The sequence below is a fragment of the Silurus meridionalis genome, chromosome 4, assembly GCF_014805685.1.
Source record: "Silurus meridionalis isolate SWU-2019-XX chromosome 4, ASM1480568v1, whole genome shotgun sequence".
Lineage (NCBI taxonomy): Eukaryota > Metazoa > Chordata > Actinopteri > Siluriformes > Siluridae > Silurus > Silurus meridionalis.
The window spans coordinates 34909578-34931638 of record NC_060887.1 but is presented as its reverse complement, the minus strand read 5'-3'; the positions used below and the strand labels follow the sequence as shown (position 1 = coordinate 34931638).

At 40.0% G+C, this 22061-nt stretch overlaps 1 protein-coding gene across 1 annotated transcript in view; it reads right to left on the bottom strand.

Moving 5' to 3' along the window:
• adarb2 (adenosine deaminase RNA specific B2 (inactive)) overlaps positions 1 to 22061 on the bottom strand; it is a 238513-nt gene that overhangs the window by 34263 nt on the left and 182189 nt on the right. Inside the window, exon 4 of the mRNA XM_046846163.1 lies at positions 14034 to 14148. Within this exon, the coding sequence (XP_046702119.1) occupies positions 14034 to 14148 (115 nt within the window). The remainder of the gene's footprint in view (positions 1 to 14033; positions 14149 to 22061) is intronic.

Below are 22061 nucleotides of genomic sequence, written 5' to 3'. Positions count from 1 at the left end.
TCAAGATTTCTTCCTTATACCATCATAGGGAGTTTTCCTTTACCATTGTTGCCGCAGGTTGACTTATAAGTGATCGATTTCTGGCATCAAAATTTTATTATTTAATTCTTTAAAGCTGACAAAGAAAAGATTAAGGTTAAAAATAGGTATGGTACAGCATTAGTTATTTGCATTATGTCAATAAAAAGTCCTCACAAAGACAGATGTGTGTGTAAGTTGGAAGATCAAAAAGTCACACCGTAATTGAAAATTTTAAATGAGTGTGAACTTGGTTTGTGTTTTCAGGTAAACAAACTCATAAACCCTGTTTATCTGAGCGTAGCAGGCACTAATTTACTAATTAATTTCTCCATTTATAGAAATTAGGAACATGTAGTTATTATTATGTGTGTAGCATTTGTGTAGAGTGGCATTTCTTATTTATTGTTTCATTTATTTTTAGTAAGTGCTTTATTCTGGTCAGGTTCATAGTCAGCCCAGAGTCTTTGCCAGTTACACTGAGTGTGATGTGGAAGAAAGGTTATAGAGTTATTACCTGTGGTGGGCCCTCATGGCCTACAATGCCTTCTCTTCTGGCTTAAAGACGATCAGAATAACTGACTTGCAAGTTAATATGTTTTTTTTTTATGATATGATAATCTATTCTCTTTATTCCGTAGCTTTTCTTTCAGTTGCACTCATTTTAGTAGTAGTATGTTTATATTAGAGTCTCTATCCATTCATACAGGTGAATCAAGCAGGTGTTTCCAGGGTAAAAGAAATCTGCATTAAGGCCTTCAGAATCAACAGTGTGGGTGCCTGTAGCTTATGTACATGTTGCTTAAAGGCTGTTACTTTAACAATAAGCCATTATTAGCCATTGTAGAATGTCCGTCCTTGAATATTGATGCTTCTGCTTGAGGATTTATATGTAGGCAGTGCAGTGTGGCTGCAGTGAAAGAGGACTTGTTGAATTGTGTTCATTTGGTTTCTTGCTTTAATAATGACATTCATTCTCACTGTACGGGATTCCTGTCTTTAAAGCATCACTCTGTTACACTGCATTTCTGTATAGTATTGATGATTTCTATATGTATGATGGTGTTAAAAACAAGTTGTACATCTTTTACAACAGATTAATTAAGAAACCCTAGTCATGGTTTAGAGACAGTGGCATTAAGTAAAAGACAGGAGGTGGATCTAGAGGTAGCAGAGTTCAAGATGTTGAGATTTTCATTGTTAGTAACAAGGATGGACAAGATTAGAAACGAGTTTATTAGAAGTACAGCGCATATGTAGGATGTTTTGGAGACAAGGTGAGGGAGGCGACATTGAGGTGGTTTGGACATGTTCAGCGGAGGGACATGTGGTATATCAGTAGAAGAATGCTGAGGATGGAGCCACCATGAAGGAGGAAAAGAGGAAGACCAAGACAGAGGTTAATGGATGTGGTGAGGGAACACATGCAGGTAGTTGGTTTGAAAAATGGCAGATGAAAGAAGCCGAAAGAAGAAGAGGAAGAAGAACACACTCTAGTCATGTTTCAATTCTATTTCCTATTCTGGCTTAATTAGGGCCCGAGCAATAAGGAGCAGGCCAGAATGGAAGCCCTATTGTTTTTGTTAGAATTTAGCCTTTTTTTTTTTTTTTTTTTACACACATTGGCCATTTGGGGTCCCTTAACATGCTTGAAAACTCTTGAAATTTGGCACACAGGTCAGAGTCGTTTGTCACTAGGGCCGGACAAAGACTGTAATAAGGGCGTGGCAGAGGGGCTCTGTAGCGCCCCCTGTAATGCAAAAACAAACATTGGTGCACAGATCCGGCAATTACGTTCGCACATGCACGAGAGTTGGTACGCATATAGACCTCATCGACCCAAACAACTTTCGCCATCAAAAATATGAGCTCCGCCCAACAGGAAGTCAGCCATTTTGGTTTGTTTTATAAGTGCATGCGGTGAACTTTTAAATACTCCTCCTAGGGAATTCATGCGATTGACATCAAACTAAAAACTGCTAAATTGCGAAGGATTTTTATATCTCGAACGGTGCTGCCATGGCGAGGCGACTAAGTTATGGCGAATTCTGAGAACAGGAAGTGTCTATCTATCTATCTATCTATCTATCTATCTATCTATCTATCTATCTATCTATCTATATATATATATATATATATATATATATATATATATATATATATAGTGGGTAGAGATAGTTTTATTTGATATTATTAAACTAAAGAAACCAGAGTGGAAACTTCTTTGAATCAGCATGTATAATGATGTCCTAATGGAACCTATTAATTCAGTAAAAACCTAAATTTAAGTCGCAAACAATGTTCTCCTAAACCTTATCCACTAGACATAACAATCAACAAAAGACAATTAAAACATTAGACATTTTTAAAAGGGTGTCTAGTTTTTTTTTTTTAAACAACTGAAATTATTTTTTTTTATTTCTAACACTTTTTACAGTGTATTTTCTTTTTTTTTTTTTCAGCACAATCCCCAATGCAAGTGCTACTTCACTTAACACTAGTCCAGATTCTTCCACAAAAAAACCCAACAAAATACCATAATAAAGGAAATCAAATTTCAGCTGCACTTTAAAGGCTTTTGTATGACTTACCCTCATATAAAAATACATTTCCAAAACTCTGATCTTCAATGCTATTGCTGTAAGCTCCTATTCTATGGAGTAGTGGAGTATTAATCCACCAGAGACATAAAAATGACTTTAAAATTGCATTTCTGCAATCTATTCTTGCTACAATGGATCCACCAAGACAAATCTGACATGCTGGTTGAACATAATTAGCCCCATTACGCACACAGGTTCTGAACAAGTTGTTGTCTCAACCCTAGAGACAAAGAAATCATATGGAAAATGTATGGCTTGCTCAATACTAAAACATATCTTCCTAAACATGCTGAAAAAATGTGTACTTTTTCATTACAATTTAAATTTCCAGATATGACAATGTGTTCTCGAAAAATTAATTATGAAAAACCTTATAAGGTAAATGAAGGTGAAATGAAATGCTTTTCATCTCATTGAACCAAAAAAGTCTCATGAATTGGTCCTCCATAAGCCACGGTTACATTACTGAATGTATAAAAATGAAATGGGGTCTTAATCTTGTAGATGAACATTGTGAACAGCAATAGCTTAAAATAGCACAAGAAGTATTATGGAAAAAAGAATTTAGTTTACATAGTTAACAAGTCCAAACAACTCATAGATGAGCAAAAGTAAAAAAGAAATATATGTATTTTGCTTTATATTTGAACTGTTTACAGATTACACAGATTGTGATATAAAGTAGAGGAAAACGTACAGTACATTTGGTTTTCTGTACTGTACAATACATATAGCTGAGCTCTTAAAATATTTCTATATGTAAAATCAGTGGCCAAGCTGCCACCTTGGGCCCTTGAGCAAGGTCCTTAATCCTCTATGCTCCAGGGGTGCAGTATCATGGCTGACCCTGAGCTCTGACCCCAGCTTGCAAACAAGCTGAGATATGCGAACAAAATAATTTCACTGTGCTGTAATGTATTTGTGACAAACAAGGGCTATTCTATTCTATTCTATTCTATTCTATTCTATTCTATTCTATTCTATTCTATTCTAAGAAATAAAAGACTATTTCTGAATCATCAAATGTTTTTAATATATAGTTTAAAAATAGAAAAGATTCCCGCCAAAATCTATTAAAATTAATTTAATTTAAATAAATAGTCTCTCATACTTTTTGATAAAAAAATTTAAATTATGAGCTTTGTAGCAGTTCATGAGGCCTCTATTAACTTTAAATAGAGCTCTAAAGTTGGCTAAAATACCTGATGTTCTTAATCCTAGATAAAAAACTAAGTTCTCCAAAATTATAAGCTGATTTGCTTATAAAAGTTCAAACACTGACTCTAAAATTATTTTGTTTAATTCTAGACAGCCTTACTAAAAATATCCCAGAACTTCAAATGTTTTTACCACAACTACCATTACAACACATCAGCTATTAAGCAAACCATTACGTATCGATAGCATAGTTGTGTTCTAGGAAAATGATCAACATGTGGGTTGTTTGATGAGTTTGTTATAAATAAAGTATTAAAGCTTTGCTCTTCAAAGCTCTCACTGCAAAAAAAAATTATATCCTACCAAGTTAAAATATATTGAATAAAACCATATTTAAGACTAGTGAACCTATTTATAGACATAATTATCTATTTTTAAGAATTACATTTTTTTTGTTCTTCATTTTATTGCTTATTTTACACATTTGTTTTAAGAATGAACAAAAGATTTGCCAATTTGCCAATGGAACAAGAACATTTACTTCAAAATAGTAAAATGTCAGGAATAGTGTTACAACATGTTTGTGCAAATTTATGATCATTGCATTAGCATATGATCATTAGAACCCATAGTTCATCTCACTCTTTTTTTCGTATGTATTTCATTGTTGTCTTGTTCATGGTCATCTTCATTTATGCATTTTGGTAGCATGTAGATTTGTTTTGTACGGTTTCATATTTCTATATAATTTGTGCACTTTAAATAAATGTTCTTAAACATGCATCCGCTTTTACTTTATTACATAACATGGATGCAGCAAGAATGCTTTTTGTACAGTTTGTGTGAACAGGAGAAGCATGTATTGTAAGGAAGAGCCAGAAGCATCTTAATTGCCTTGATGGACTTCTGAAACAATTATTAGTAAGCCCTGATATCAAGTGCCATCTTGAGAAAGTATACAGGTAGTCGTCGACTTACGACCACGATTGGTTCCGACAGACCGGTCGTAACACGATTTGGTCGTAAGTAGAGTAGGCTATATGTACAGTACTGTGAAATGATGTTATAAAAATATTTAGGTAGTATTTTATCATAATTTTCTTTTATTATTGTTATACTGTATATATATCATCATTTTCTTTGTTCATTTTATGCCATTTGTATCATCTCTACACCGTAAGCGTAAAAACGTCTAACTCAGATGTATTAATGTGTGCAGAGCTACAGATGTGTTTTGCCAGTCGAACTTGGCTGTAACAGTTTCTTTCTGACCAACCAATCAGAAGACAGAAAGATTATTGGGTAAAGAAACAGAGCTATTTCTTAAGGAGACCAAGGTGAAAAAAGGGCCAGCAGTACTGACTTTGAAGGCCCTGGACAGATTAGATACACATGGCAGCACATAGAGGCTGAAATCTGATTGGACAACAAAATGTAACATTCATGTACACGTACTAGAAGCAGTGCAGCCAAGAGAAATGCTAGTAAATAAAGAGAATAAACTGTTGGGAATAAATTAATACAATTTCATGGAACAAATTTTTAATTATGCTAACTAGAGTACAAACCTCTAATGTGTAAATAAGGAATTCCGATTTAAAAAATTCCATATAATATTACATGAACCCAGTTTCATTGTAAAAGTCAATTCTGTTACTTCAAATATTACATTCTGAGAACAGAGAAGGAACAACACCCAAACACACACACACACACACACACACACACACACACACACACACACACAAAAAAAAAATAAAAATAAATAAAAAAAAATAAATAAAAAATAAACTCATAAACAACTTTATAGATTAAAAGTTTCTGGGCACCAGATGTTGTTTTTAATATCACATCCCCACTGAAGCAATAACTCTCTGTATCAGTGTGTCCAGCTGAACCTTTGAGTCGCTTGTAACATTGTCAGGCATGTCCCAAGTGTAACCGAATACGCTCCATTCCCTCGAACATCGCTTCATCTGATGTTCAAAAAACTGAATCTCCAAGCGACGGCAGCAGGCCAGGCTTAAATGAGATTATTCAGAATCACATTCAAGTCTGTATGCTTTCGCCTTTGCTGGATGAAACAACTCAATAAAGGGGCCAGCGGGCTGCTGTGAAACCTCCACTAAGGCGCCTTTTGAGGGAATGAGATTGAGGAAACGCAGCAGTTCAAAGATAGAGATACATTAATATTCTGCTGGTGCATGTCCAGTAGATGTTTAGAGAGAGAGAGGAATGGAGCTCCTAGTATTTCTGTCAAGTTCTGTATGTCTGCTAGCCTGCTACAAACACCCGGCCTTGCCGTGCCTGGATCTTTGAAGATAACAGCCTTATTAATACATGAGTCTAGCAATTACTCTGACACACACACACACACACACACACACACACACACACACACACACACACACACAGAGTAAAATAGTATATATATATATATATATATATATATATATATATATATATATATATATATATATATATATATATATATATTAGGCTGTCAATCATGATTAATTGCATGATTGTCTTGAGTTAACTGATTAATCACACGTTTTTTATCTGTTCCAAATGTGACTTAAATTAATACTCTGCAAGCTTTTAATACTCTAGTCAACATGGACATTGACAAATATGGATTATAAATATGCTTAATGTATATTTATTATTAGTGAAACCAAACTCAAAATAAAGCATGAAGACCAATTATTTTTGTAAATGTTTTAAAGTAATTATGGTGTTTTAAATTACGTAAATCATCAAGACACCAAATGCACATCGTTTCCACACAGACGGTTTTAATTATGCGTTTGGTTAATTTTGACAACCCTAAAATATATATATATATATATATATATATATATATATATATATATATATATATATATATATATATATATATATATTCTCAAGGGACAATCCTATAGAAATGAAATGGATATATTTTTTATATTTGATTATATTTGATTTCAGTCATTATTGTCAAAATAGCTGGCAACAAATTTAAGTACACTCTAAGTGATAACAGCTGGCTTCAAAAACCAGACACGTGTGCTGCAGCATTGCTTTAGAGGTTGCAGAAGTGGAAGGTCCGCTACTTTTGTGAGATTATACATACTCATATATATATATATATATATATATATATATATATATATATATATATATATATATATATATATATATTTATTCATTTATTTTTTTATTGCAAATATAAATAATTATATATGAATAAATATATAAGAGGTCAAATTAAAACCTTCAATGCAACACACATTTATTCATGATCATGTACGTACAGTGGAACCGTGGATTGCGAGTAAAGTGCTTTACAAACTCTTTGCAGGAGGAGCAAACGTTTATTAAAATGTAACTTGCATTATGAGCAAAAACTTGCATTGTGAACATAAAACATCACACGAACAACACGTGAACCTATGAGCTTGTGTTCAACTGAGATGATTGTTCTTTCTCTCTCACTGCGTAAAAATCATGGAAGCTCAGGTCGGATTCTTACGCTTATTTATCCTCATGTTTCCTCATGGGCTGGCAGCATTTGCACGAAACATACTGTTTACTATAGCATTGTGACCATGTGTGTTCTCATGGAAGGAGATTCTCCTTCCAAACAATAACCCTCCTCCTCCTCCCCTTCCGCTCATCTCCCTCACACCAGTCATGACTCTTTTCAAAGGTAAAGTGCAGGTTAATTTGTTTTATTTTTACTTTATATTGTTTACTAATCATTGTTATTTGTACAATAATTTTACCTAAAATACCATAAACAATTTTTTTTATATGAATATTTTTGGGAGTGTGGAACATTATTTCCTTTGGGAATATTCGCTTTGCATTATACATTTTCCCAATGTAAAAGTTACTTTAAAACATTTACAGTAATATTTTGTCTTCATGCTCTATGTTGAGTTTGGTTTCAATAATAATAAACATACATTTGCATAAAGCATTCATATTTGTCCATGCCCATGTTGATTAGAGTATTAATAACTTAAAAGTATTAGTTTAAGGTTAATTTAGAACAGATAAAAATGTGAGTTAACTCATGACAATTGTGTGATTAATCGCGATTAAATATTTTAATTAATATTAAATAAATATAAAATATTTTATTAATATTATTGTCAGGCTGCTGGACAGGACGCGGGAGCGGAAATAACTCAATCATGGTTTATTCAAATCAGTTCAACAAAAGAAACACTCACAAGCCGCGAAGAAAAGCAAACAAAGAATATCCGCTCGGGACGAGTAATCCAACACGAAAGTAAATGTCCAACGGAAAGCAAAACCTAAAACGAAAGTAACTCCACGGCAAAGAGTAATCCGACGTGGAAACAGAGTCTTGGAGACAGAACCAGCGGGAAGGCTGGCGGTCGCGGAATGACTAGCATGACAATTCAAGAACCGACAGCCTGTGACTCGAGAAAGTGAGTTTATGTAGTCTAGTCCTTAACGAGCCACAGCTGTCGGTGATCCTGGCAGGCAAAGGATAACGAGGCACCGTGACAGCTACTGAGGGGGGCGTGGCAGGGTGAATCTCTGACAGCGGCCGAGGGAGGCGTGGCAGGGGAATCCTTGACAGCGGCCGAGGGAGGCGTGGCAGGGGAATCCCTGACAGTACCCCCCCTCAAGGGGCCGCACCTGACGCCCCAAAACCCACCAATGCCAGGCGGGCCGGGGCACTCTGAGGAAGGCCTCTCCAACCGACCCGGAACAAAGGAGGCCCCGTGAGCATCGCAGCAGAACAGGGGAAGATCGGAAGGGGCCCAAGGCAAAACGGCGTCCTCGGTCGGGATCAGGAACGGGTCAACGGCCTTCGAAAAGACTGCAAGCTGAGCAGAGTTCCCGGCGGAGATCAGCGGTGGCGCGAACTCCACAGCGGGGAACCGGAACCGTACGCCGTCCACGACGAAGGCTGGAGGCTGAGCGGCGTCCACGACGGAGGCCGGAGGCCGAGCAACGTCCGCGCCGGAGACCGGAGGCCGAGCGACATCCACGGCGGAGACCGGAGGCCAAGCGACGTCCACGGCGGAGACCGGAGGCTGAGCGACATCCATGGCGGAGACCGGAGGCTGAGCGATGTCCATGGCGGAGACCAGGAACACAGGGGCATTCTTGGCAGGACTTTGGGCCGTAACGACACCCTTGGAGAGACTCTGGAGAGCTTTGCCATCATCAGAGGGACCTGGAGGACCAACGTCGCCATGCAGGGAACCTGGAGGCCCGACGTCGTCCTCAGAGGAACCTGGAGGCCCGACGTCGCCATGCGGGGAACCTGGAAGCCCGACGTCGTCCTCGGAGGAACCTGGAGGCCCGACGTTGCCATGCGGGGAACCTGGAGGCCCGACTTCGCCCTGCGGGGAACCTGGGGGCGAGCTGTCGCCCTGAGGAGGACTTGGGGGCGAGCCTTCGCCCTGAGAAGGACCTGGGGGCGAGCCTTCGCCCTGAGGAGGACTTGGGGGCGAGCCTTCGCCCTTAGGAGGACCTGGGGGCGAGCCGTCGCCTTCTGGGGAGCCTGGGGCGAGCCGTCGCCTTCTGGGGAGTCCGGGGGCGAGCCGTCGCCTTCTGGGAGTCCGGGCGAGCCGCCTTCTGTGGAGCCGGGGCGAGCCGTCGCCTTCTGGGGAGCCTGGGGCGAGCCGTCGCCTTCTGGGGAGTCCGGGGGCGAGCCGTCGCCTTCTGTGGAGCCGGGGGGCGAGCCGTCACCTTCTGTGGAGCCCCGGGGCGGCGGTGCGACGACCTCTTCATGGCCAGGCGGCGGTACGACGACCTCTTCGCGGCCAGGCGGCGGTACGACGACCTCTTCACGGCCTTTGAATGGGGCGGAGCTCTCTTGGGGACTCTGGAACGGGGCTGAGCTCTCTTGGGGACTCTGGAATGGGGCTGAGCTCTCTTGGGGACTCTGGAACGGGGCTGAGCGGCACCCTCTTGGGGACTCTGTGGCTGAGCGGCACCATCTTGGGGACTCTGTGGCTGAGCGGCACCCTCGGCGGAACTCGTTGGCTGAGCGGCACCCTCGGCGGAACTCGGTGGCTGAGCGGCACCCTCGGCGGAACTCGGTGGCTGAGCGGCACCCTCGGCGGAACTCTGTGGCTGAGCGGCTCGCTTGTGACGGGTCTGTGGCGGCTCGGCGCTCTCGTGACGGGTCTGTGGCGGCTCGGCGCGCTCGTGGCGGGTCTGTGGCGGAGAGGCGCGCTCGTGGCGGGTCTGTGGCGGAGAGGCGCGCTGGTGACGGGTCTGTGGCAGAGAGGCGCGCTCCTGGAGACACTGTGGCGGAGAGGCGCGCTCCTGGAGACACTGTGGCGGAGAGGCGCGCTCCTGGAGACACTGTGGCGGAGAGGCGCGCCCACGGGAACCTCGAAACAGGGCAGCGCGCTTGTAGATGTTCTGTGGCGGCACGGACAGCTCGTGGGGATGCTGGGATGCCATGGCGCTCTCGCGGACGCTCGGAGATTGTGCAGAGCGTCCACAAGAACCCCGGAACACAGCAGCGCGCTTGTACAGATCCAGGGGCAGAGCCGTGTGTCCGTGAAAGCCCTGGAACTGAGCCTTGCGTTCTTGGATGCACAGGGATGGAACCGAGAACCTGGGAGAATCCTGGAACGGAGCTGCGCGCTCTGAAGCACCTTGGACCGCTGCCGAGCACCGTGGAGAATCATGAACCAGAGCCGCGCACTCCGAAGAACCCTGGGTTTGAGTCACGTGCCCTGAAGAACCTTGGGACGAAGCATTGTCCTCACCGAGGGGACTGTCGTGGAGATCCGCCACCTCTATTCCACACATCCCCAGAAGAAGCTCACTGAATTCGGCGAGTGAGCCAAAATTGCCCCCTTTGGCACTCCATAATATGCTGGTTTTAGAGAGAGCGTCACCAGACAGGAGGGAAACGCAGAAGGCGATCTTGGCTCGTTCGGAGTGAAACTGCGAAAAATTTCCTCCGCATACTCGCCGATGCTCCTCAGGAACCTGCCCAATTCTTCTCCTTTCCCGGAGAAGCGAGCCGGAAATCCCCTTGCGCTCGCGGAGCGGCACTGAGCTTCTGCTGGAAATCCGAAGCCTGGTTTGGCTGCCGATCCATTGCAGTTTGCATCGCGGCTGGGCGAATCCGCTTTCGGTTTCGGTCGGTTCTTCTGTCAGGCTGCTGGACAGGACGCGGAAGCGGAAATAACCAATCATGGTTTATTCAAATAAGTTCAACAAAAGAAACACTCACAAGCCGCGAAGAAAAGCAAACAAAGAATATCAGCTCAGGACGAGTAATCCAACACAAAAGTAAATGTCCAACGGAAAGCAAAACCTGAAACGAAAGTAACTCCGCGGCAAAGAGTAATCCGACGCGGAAACAGAGTCTTGGAGACAGAACCAGCGGGAAGGCTGGCGGTCGCGGAATGACCAGCATGACAATTCAAGAACCGACAGCCTGTGACTCGAGGACGTGATTTTATATAGTCTAGTCCTTAATGAGCCACAGCCGTCGGTGATCCTGGCAGGCAAAGGATAACGAGGCACCGTGACAGCTACTGAGGGGGGCGTGGCAGGGTGAATCTCTGACAGCGGCCGAGGGAGGCGTGGCAGGGGAATCCCTGACAGCGGCCAAGGGAGGCGTGGCAGGGGAATCCCTGACAATTATATAGATATATTATATTTTAGGTTGGAGCTTTCATCACACAGGTTTATTGTTTGGCTTGCTATCTCTGAGTTTAGTTTGACCCTACTGTGTATTTCCTGTCTTATACTCACAGTATACTTTTTATTGGGCTATATCACTATAATAAATTATCCTGTACAGTGACCAGGCTCCAAAGCAGGTTAGGATTTAGATCATAGACATAAACAGTTTTTGGAGAAATCAACTGTCAGACAATGATATTTTTGCACTGGCTTTGGTTACTGATCTCCTGCCATGGCAATAATTTGACAATTTCTGAAAATTGTATACAGACCTTTAGGACCTTTAGGTTGTGATATTGTAAAATCCAATCCAACTCATTGATGTTATATTGACTGAGATATAAATAATCCATTATCAGTGTAGCAAGCTTCCATACTGTAGTTGATGCCTTAATGCCTCTTTGTCTCTGCATCAGACGTTTCTGCATCTAGATCACAGTTTTCCCTTTATTTCATCAAACATTCCTACCTGTATGTCCAACATTGCCTTTACATTAGAAATGTCTTCTTCTATATCAGACATTAGTGCTTATACTGTACATGACCTTCCTGCTTTTGTCAAACTATGCCTGCCTCCATATCAGACAGTAAAGCTTCATATGAGACAGTCCTGCCTCCATGTCAGATAGTCCTGTTTTCATATCAGACAGTCCTGCGTCATATCTGACAGTCCTGCATCATATCAGACAGTCCTGCCTCCATTTTAGACAATCCTCCTTTATATGAGACAGTCCTGCCTCAATATCTGACAGTCCTGCACCATATCAGACAGTCCTGCTTCATATCTGAAAGTCCTGAATCCATATCAGACAGTCCTGCCTTCATATCAGACAGTCCTGCTTTCATACCAGAGAGTCCTGCCTCCATATCAAACAGTCCTGCTTTCATATTAGACAGTCCCTGCCTCCATATCAGACAGTCCTGCCTCCATATCAGACAGTCCTGCTTTCTAGCAGACAGTCCTGACTCCATATCAGACAGTCCTGCTTTCTAGCAGACAGTCCTGACTCCATATCAGACAGTCCTGCTTTCATACCAGACTGTCCTTTGTCCATACCAGACAGTCCTGCATCCATATAAGACAGTCCATGCCTCCATATGAGACAGTCTTGCTTCATATCTGACAGTCCTGCCTCCATTCCAGACAGTCCTGCATCCATATCAGGCAGTCCTGCTTCATATCAAACAGTCCTGCCTCCATATCAGACAGTCCTGCTTTATATCAGACAGCCCTAACTCCATATCTGACAGTCCTGCATCATATTAGACAGTCCTGCTTCATATCAGACAGCCCAGCCTCCATATAAGACAGTCCTGCTTTTTAGCAGACAGTCATCCTTCCATACCAGACAGTCCTGCCTCCATATTAGACAGTGCCTGCCTCAATATTAGACAGTATTGCTTCATATCTGACAGTCCAGCCTCCATGTCAGACAGTCCTGCCTCCATATCAGAGATTCCCTGCTTCAAATAAGACAGTCCTGCCTCCATATCTGATGGTCCCTACCTCCATATCAAACAGTCCTGCTTCATATGAGACAGTCTTGCCTCCAGATCTGACAGTCCTGCATCACATCAGATAGTCCAGCTTCAGATTTGACAGTCCAACCTCCATATCAGACAGTCCTGCCTCCATATCAGACAGTCCTGCTTTTTAGCAGACAGTCCCGCTTCCATACCAGACACTCCTGCCTCCATATCAGACAGTCCTGCTTTCTAGCAGACAGTCCCGCTTCCATACCAGACACTCCTGCCTCCATATCAGACAGTCCTGCTTTCTAGCAGACAGTCCCGCTTCCATACCAGACACCCCTGCCACCATATCAGACAGTCCTGCCTTCATACCAGACAGTCCTGCCTCCATATCAGACAGTCCTGCCTCCAAATCAGACAGTCCTGCCTCCAAATCAGACAGTCCTGCTTTCTAGCAGACAGTCCTGTTTTCTAGTAGACAGTCCTGCATCCATATCAGAAAGTCCTGCCTCCATATCAGACAGTCTTGCTTTATATCTGACAGTCCATCCTCCATGTCAGACAGACCTGCTTTTATATCAGACAGTCCTGCCTCTATATCAGACAATCCTGCCTCCATATCAGACAGTCCTGCTTTTATACCAGACAATCCTGCCTCCATATCAGACAGTCCTGCTTTTATACCAGACAATCCTGCCTCCATATCAGACAGTCCTGTCTCCATAGCAGAGAGTCCTTATTCATATCTGACTGTCTTATTTCAGAAATCCGTCCCTCTGTTTTAGATATTCCTAACTCCATATGCTTTACTCACAATATATAAACGCATCTCAGATGTTTTTTTTCTCTGTATCAGACATTGCTGGCTTTAAATGGACATTTTTGCCTCAACATCAGACATCTGTATGTCCTACCTCTGTGTTATTATATCGGACCAGTCCAGTATTATTTTATTTAATATTTCTTCCCTTTGTATTAGACAGCCCTGCTTCTTTATGAAAAATTCCTGTCTCTGTATCAGCCATTGCATCTTTAAGATCAGACTTTCATAGCTCTATATGTCTAATATTTATCATACATACAAGTTGAGCCTACCTCTGGTCATGATGATGCCCGCTAGGCCTTTGTGACACGTGTGCATGAGGGCGGAGCAGCCAATCAGCTCGCTGTATTTCTCCATCACCAAACGAAACACAGCATCTGCAAAGTCCTGTAACACACAACCCATAATGCATTCATTACTTTTATGAATCATTATGTTTCTTAGGATTATACTACAATCTAGCCTTCGGTGCATATCCCATTATTATGTAGTTATGTTAAATATTGGAGCAATTGTACATGAAAACGTGTTTATGGACACATCTTTGTCTAAGCCACTTCCACTAATGAAACCAAGTGATTAATTCAGCTGGATATAATCGTACTCCCAGATGGACCATCTGCCCATTGCTCTGTGTATATGTGTGTGGCAGGGGGCTGGTGTGAGCAGCAACCCCTGGAAAAACTCAGCCGTCTGAAAAATAGTCTGGCCTCTGTCCCTGCATTCACAAAATGGGTGTGACTCAATCCAGGCTGCAGGACAGATGTTCAGCCAACCTGCATGCATACACACACACACACACACACACACACACAAACACATAGCCTCATGATTCACACCACACACAGCTCTGGTTCAAAAACTGTGTGCTATTATGTGTAGCAATTAGCAGCTTAGACCCCAGTGGGGACATTCATGCACATAAACACACATACGCCATGACTAATAAGGATTATGGAATAGCAGGAGCCATTGCTGTTAGCCAGGCAGCCCTTATGGAATAGAATAGCACTGCTTAGCCAGATATTTTACAATGACTTAAATGGGGTTGAAATCTAGAGTTGGGCAAAAATCCCAATCTGCATCTATAAACAACAGTAGTGTAAAGTATTTAAGTAAATGTACCTCGTTATGGTACTTAAGTAAATTTTTGGCTAGTTTTATGGAGTTACAAAAATAGAAAAATAGAATAGAACGTTTACACTCTAATTAACTACATTTAAGATTCAATATACCTGTATGTATTTTTCACTCCACTATGTTTTAATTATCAGTGAGTGTTACCAATTACATTCTGCACGGCAGCTTTATCTGCTGTGGCTTATTCTACAGAAAAGGCGATAATTACTTTAATTGTATTTGTCTATTGAATACTAATGGTTCTTTTACTTTGGGACATGATACTCTAATATTAATAGTTAATTGACGGAACCTTTTTGAAAGACTGCTTTATTACTTTTTTAGACCTACTTGTTTAATCTTTCTTTCATTCTGGCATGTTGTGTTGATCTTGATTGATGCAGTGTGCTTCTTAACATGTACATGTAACATGTGTCTCGCTGTTGAGCATCTTTAAGTCTACGTTTAATATGAGTCAAATACTCATGTATTCTTATAATCAAATACTCTAAGACTGTAAGTCATATTGGAATTGGTGACTTTTATTGTGTAATGGAGTAAGTTTTGCAGTAAGATATATAGATGTCTACTCAAGTATGATTTTTACACACAGTTATATATTTGTAAATAGCTGTATTTTGATCCCTATTAGACATAATGTTACATTTTATAAAGCATTACAGTACAGCATACAGTAACTAATAAACTGTAAATATCCAATTTCAGGCCTTCAAATGATAATTATCATTAGTGTAATAAGATTTTAACAAAACATTGCCATGTTTGTTGAGGTCAGTGAGGCCAGGGTATATTTTACTTCACTGTTAGCTAGCTAAACTTGCTTGATAATATACAATTTGATGTTTCCAAGACACAAGGTCAGTGTTCAATGGGTGGCCATGTTTTACCATTTAGCTTTCTCCATTTAAAAAACAAAACAAAAAAAAAACAACAATTCTGGTGGTATTCTGGGGTATATATTTTAAGGTCTTTCTTTCTTGCTCTCTTTGTATCTCACTGTGTGTGTGTGCGTGTGGTTATTGTAGAGGACGTTCACGGCTCATGGCAGCCAGTAAGTGGAATTTGCAAGAAATGATAAGAACCCTTCACTGACTTGCTTGGAACTCTCTGAAATTGATGACACTGGGAAAAAAAATCCTTATTATTTAAAGGTTACACAAGCAGTACGTGGTATAAAATAAGCAATCAGAAACCTAGTGGAGATTTTATAGGAAAGACTATTAATCATATACATACTATACACACAGAAGCATATAAACCTGACAATGCAGGGCTTTGCTATAGTAAAAGAAAAAATCAGTGGCTCTGTGATGCCGTATTTGGTTCCACTTATACCCTTAAAGAGAAATTTCACAGCAAATCAATACAGAATTCTTCCAGTTGATCGATGTAGCCGATAACGAAACCTTTCTCAGCTTATGAGAGGTTGCTACAGGTAAAAGGTCATTACACTCATCAGATTTGAACACTTTTTGAATATCCCATTCCACATTTAGTCCTTATTTGCTCTTACACTAACCTCCACTCTTCAGGGAAGATGTTCCACTGGATTTTGGAGTTTGATTTTATGTGAGATTCGTTCTTTCACAATGGTGTTTGTAAAGACAGGTCTGATGTAGGTAAGGTGAGGAGGTCTGGGATGCAGTAAGTGTTTACATTCATACTGTTCAATAGGCTTGAGGTGGTCAGAGCTTTATAGCAGGTAATCTTCCACTCTAACCCACATACACCATATCTTCATGGAGCTGGCTTTGTGCACAGGGGCAATACCATGCTGGAACAGGTTTGGGTCTTATAGTTCAATTGAAGGAAAAATGTAATACTACAGCATTCAATAGCATCCTATACAACTGTGAGCCTCCAGCTTTGTGGTAACAGTTTGAAGAAGAACCACATATGGCTGGAAAGCTGAGGTGTCCCAATATTTTTGTCAATACTACATAGTATATTTTTAGGAAGGACAGAGTTTTGAAACTTTAATCCTTTCTGGGGAATTAGTGCACAGCATAGGTCATAGGACAAGGTCTCTTTCTTTTTTCCAGACCTGCCTGATTCATCATTATGATCTACTTCTAGATCAATTGAAGACCACTCACTGCTGTTGAAGATGGTTCCCCATGAACTGCTTAAAGATCCATGAGGTTCAACTCAAGAACTATAAGGATACATTTGAATTGCTATTGTCTGTTGACAATGCTTGAGTTTTTGCAATCAAGCATCCATCAATTATCAGTTGTAAACCTCAACAATGATGGAACTGTAATGAATGGATATTTCCCTCTGATTCTGGTTCCTTTCAAGGTTTCTTTCTCAGACCATCTCATGGAGTTTTTCCTCACCACTGTCACTACTGGCTCACACATCAGGAATAAACTTATTATGCAAAAAAAATTTAATGGACTAAGTTATACATTTAAAAGTTATATTCGTAAATTATATTACTCTTTAAATGTATATAATTGTATTTCATTTTTAATTCTTTGTCGCTATTTTAAGATGTAGGGAAAAGCTGGACACCACTCACACACATACAGTACAGACTTTGGACACACCTTCTCATTCAAAGAGTTTTTTTTATATACATAACAAAAAAGTGTGAAACAACTGAAAATATGTCATATTGTAGGTTCTTCAAAGTAGCCACCTTTTGCTTAGATTACTGCTTTGCACACTCTTGGCATTCTCTTGATGCCTACTTTGAAGAACCTACAATATGACATTTTCAGTTCACTTTTTTGTTATGTATATAGTTTCACATGTGTTAATTCATAGTTTTGATGCCTTCAGTGTGAATCTACAATTTTCATAGACATGAAAATAAAGAAAACTCTTTGAATGAGAAGGTGTGTCCAAACTTTTGGTCTGTACTGTATATATATATATATATATATATAATTTTGGTCTGTACTGTATATATTATGAATATATACCACATTTTAAATGTAATTATAATGAAATCTTTCTGTACAGATTGTTCTGAAGCCATTCTGTAAAATGAACAGATGAAATGCAGGCATCTCAAACCATCCATATGTATAAAAAAACAAACAATCAAACAAAACAGGGAATACCATGTTTTCCTTTCATTTATATGCTTTCCTGAAAAAATGTCACATATACATGTGTAACAAATGTTACGCAAAACATAATTGATGAGTGACAGATGTTCGCTTGTGCATGCACTGTGTTGTCTAGCACTGCTTGAGGAATCATTAGCCAAGCTTGATAGCAAAATGTCTCTGTAAACATCATCCATATACAGTATAATCTAAAATATGCTATTTATTTGTGTTGATGTCATGATAATGTGATGTGGATGGATTGGAATAGTCTGTATCATATATATCATTTATATTCCGGCTCTTATCCCAGAGATCCCTCATGTCTGTGTTGCCTTCTGGCTCTCCCTTTTAGTAATGCTACTATAGAGAGTCTTGCCGGAGTCCCCAACTGCACAATGTCCTTAACTTTCATACAACAATAAGGACACATAATAATCCATATCCTTCTCTCTCTCTCTCTCTCTCTCTCTCTCTCTCTCTATCTCTCTCTCTCTCTCGGTCGAGTTAAACATGCTCCTAATGTTCCAGTGACCACTGTTCCTGCCCCTCTCCCTCCTCGGATCTGCCCACTTCGTCCTGGCCTGCCTAGTGTTCTCTTCGATTGGAGGCCACTCTGTGTAGCTAACGGTTTCTTATCAACGGCCTGGGGATCCATGAAATGGATCCATGATTTGGACTGTAGTTAATGTCAACAGTCTGCTACACTGACTCAGGACTACAGTTTGCATCTGATCACCATCACTGTACCCCGCAACATCGTTTATCTGTAATAAATGGAGATTCGGTGCAACCCAGATGAGGATGAGGTTCCCTCTTGAGTCTGGTTCCTCTCAAGGTTTCTTCCTTATGCCATCTTGGGGAGTTTTTCGTTGCCACAGTCGCCACCGGCTTGCTCATCAGGGACAAACTTACACTCTTAAAGAACATATAAATTTTTATCACCACATTATCTGTATAAAGCTGCTTTGAGACAATGTTCTTTGTTAAAAGCGCTATACAAATAAAAAAGCCTAAGATGATATGAGGAAGACAGCTTGAGAGGAAACAGATTTAAAATGGAACCCATCCTTATTTGGATGTGGTGTTTATTCCAGAAACACTTGGTAAAGAGGAATGGATGGACAGAATTGAAACATGACTAGAGTGTGTTCTTCTTCCTCTTCTTCTTTTGGCTGCTCCCATTAGGGGTCTCCACAGCGGATCATCGGTCTCCATTAGCCAAGCTTGTTCTCCCCTGTTCTCTAAATCTGCCTTTTTCAAACCAGCTACCTGCATGTCTTCCCTCATCACATCCATAAACCTTCTCCACATTCTTCACTGATATACACCATGTCCCTCCTCTGCACATGTCTAAACCATCTCAATCTCACCTCCTTCACTTTGTCTCCATATATATATATATATATATATATATATATATATATATATATATATATATATATATATATATATATATAGTTTTAACTATACAGAAATAATACAGAATGTACATGTAGGAGCTGAGCTGCATAATGACTGGAATCTGAATTACCACCTTTGGGCCACTTAATGTGTTCAATATATTGACTGCCATGTTTTTAGAGTGTAAAACAAAATCAATTGGTCAATCAAAGAATAATCAATACCATTTTACCAGGTAGCTACGTGACTGCTGTCATTAGTGCAACAATATAATACTCACACTTTCAATGATTAAATAACTTAACAAAGAGTAATAAAAAACAATCCCATCACCAATGTTTTGCTCTCATCATTCCAGACATCCAAACACCAGGTTAACGTCTTACCCCACCCCATAAAACAGACGTATCTACAGATTCCCTATAAATAAGCTAAACATACCAGGAGCTTAGCCTCTTTTTTTAAATGCCTTTCAGGACTAATTAAACACTAAACCCAATGTCACCTTAATAAAGCATCCTTTATTGGTGATATTAAACAGATTAAGAGGGATGCCAAACACTGATGCTCTTCAAAAAGGGAAGGCGTATGATAACTCTGGCCTGAGGCTTAGGATCAGACGAGAAGATCCATCCTTAGGATGATAGCAGAGGATTCCTCTCCTAATGTAATTCAACAATGAGGGAGTAGCAATAGATAACATGCACCAAAGCAGAGAGGAAAAAAAGAGAGCAATCAAAAAAAAGTATTATATATCTATATATAATACTTTCTCTCACACGCGCACACACTTGAAACAGAACCAGACATAGGATAGTGAGAGAGAGAGAGAGAGAGAGAGAGAGAGAGAGAGAGAGATAGAGAGACATTTGCCTCTCCAAACCTTTTTCCAAACCCCTCAGAAGTGGAATGAGGCCATGCTGAGATTTCCTAAAAATGATATTTAAGCTCATATCCAAACTAACAAATTGTCACCAATTTGCATTCTGCTACAATAGCCTTTGCCTTACCTGTCCATGTTTATCATCAGTATCTCTCAAATGCACTATGATCACAAATCTCTACGATTAGGAGCCAATCATTTTTATTTAAAGCGGTCGATTGCTCCTGAAATGACGCAATAAAAAAATTAAAATAAAATTTACGGATAATTTTCCCGAAATCTGTATTCATCAGACTTGTCTAGAGTGACATTCTCTTCTTCTTCTTTAAAATTGAAAGAGAGAAAAAAAAGAAAAGTTTAATGGTTGTATATGTGTGATGCATGAAACAAGGCCATAGTAGGTTTCAAGCAATCAAAGAGGTATTATATATTGAAACAGTGTAAAGAAAAAAGGAAAAGAGAGAGAGAGAGAGAGAGAGAGAGAGAGAGAGAGAGAGAGAGAGAGAGAGAGAGAGAGAGCATGTCTGTAATAACAAACACAGCTGTGATTGGTGGGGTGGATTTTCTGAAATCAGAAAAGGCCAGAAGTATTTTGCTGTGTTTGGTTGATGTGACCAGCGACTTAAAGAAACAAACACTGAGAAATTTCATGTTCTGCTATTATTTAAGACCCTCAGGTTCCATCTTATTACTCGGTTACTTACAGTATATTAAAGCATCACTGACTATTATTTAAAAGAAAGGAATAACCAGTTTTAACAATTTAGAAAGTCTTTATTTTTTCTGTTCTTTGGCATCATAAATGTTTTTTTATTTATGTAAATGTAAGGCTGTAAGGAGAAATAGATAAGTTCATTTACTGTTATTCTAAAAGATAAGAGGAATATATTAATACAAAAAGAATAGGAATAAAACATTTTACTTCAATTTGTATGCTGGAAACAGGAAATCTTAAGCATAAGCTTAGTAAGTGTAGTGAAATCTGGAAAATAACTTGTAGTGAACATCTCACAGTATACATACAATTTCTTGTTATGCGACTAATATATATATATATTTAAAAAATTATAATAAAAATATATTTTCTAGACATATTTTACTATTCTGATTCTATTCCACAAGCAGAATCCTCAATAACAACTGGTCCCAAACACAGACACAGACACACACACACACACACACACACACACACACACACACACACACACACACACACACACACACACACACACTTTCTTTAATTGCAATTCTTTCCACAAATACCTGCTGCTAAATCTTCATCAAGGTTATATATAAGGACAATTTCTTTTCACATTTAGCTGTTTGTACTGCTCATTGCTGCATAGTTACAGTGTTATTATGTTGTTTGCACATATATACAGTGTGTAAAATCCTGTATACAAGTCTGTATGTCTGTGTAAATTTTGTGTTAATCTTGTATTCCATTGTTTTATGTAGAACCTTGAGGAACGACCTGGAGGAACGCTGTTTCATTTCACTGTGTATAGTCCCAACTGTATACAGTTAAAAGGGCAATGAAGCCACTTGATAATAAAGCCACAGTGTTAGCGGATCATTTTGCTTTCTTTCTAGAAATAAAATAAGCAATATTGTCTGCCAATCAGGCAAGACTATTTCAAGCATGAAAACATCTCATGTAAACACATATATGGTTAATAATTTATAAATAAAATATCTCACACTCCAGTACTCATGTTAGTTCTCACTCTCCAGTGTTCTGTATTGTTGAAAGATTTATGATCAAACTCTTGATGTCACCCAAATGAGGATTGGTTCCCCTTTGAGTCTGGTTC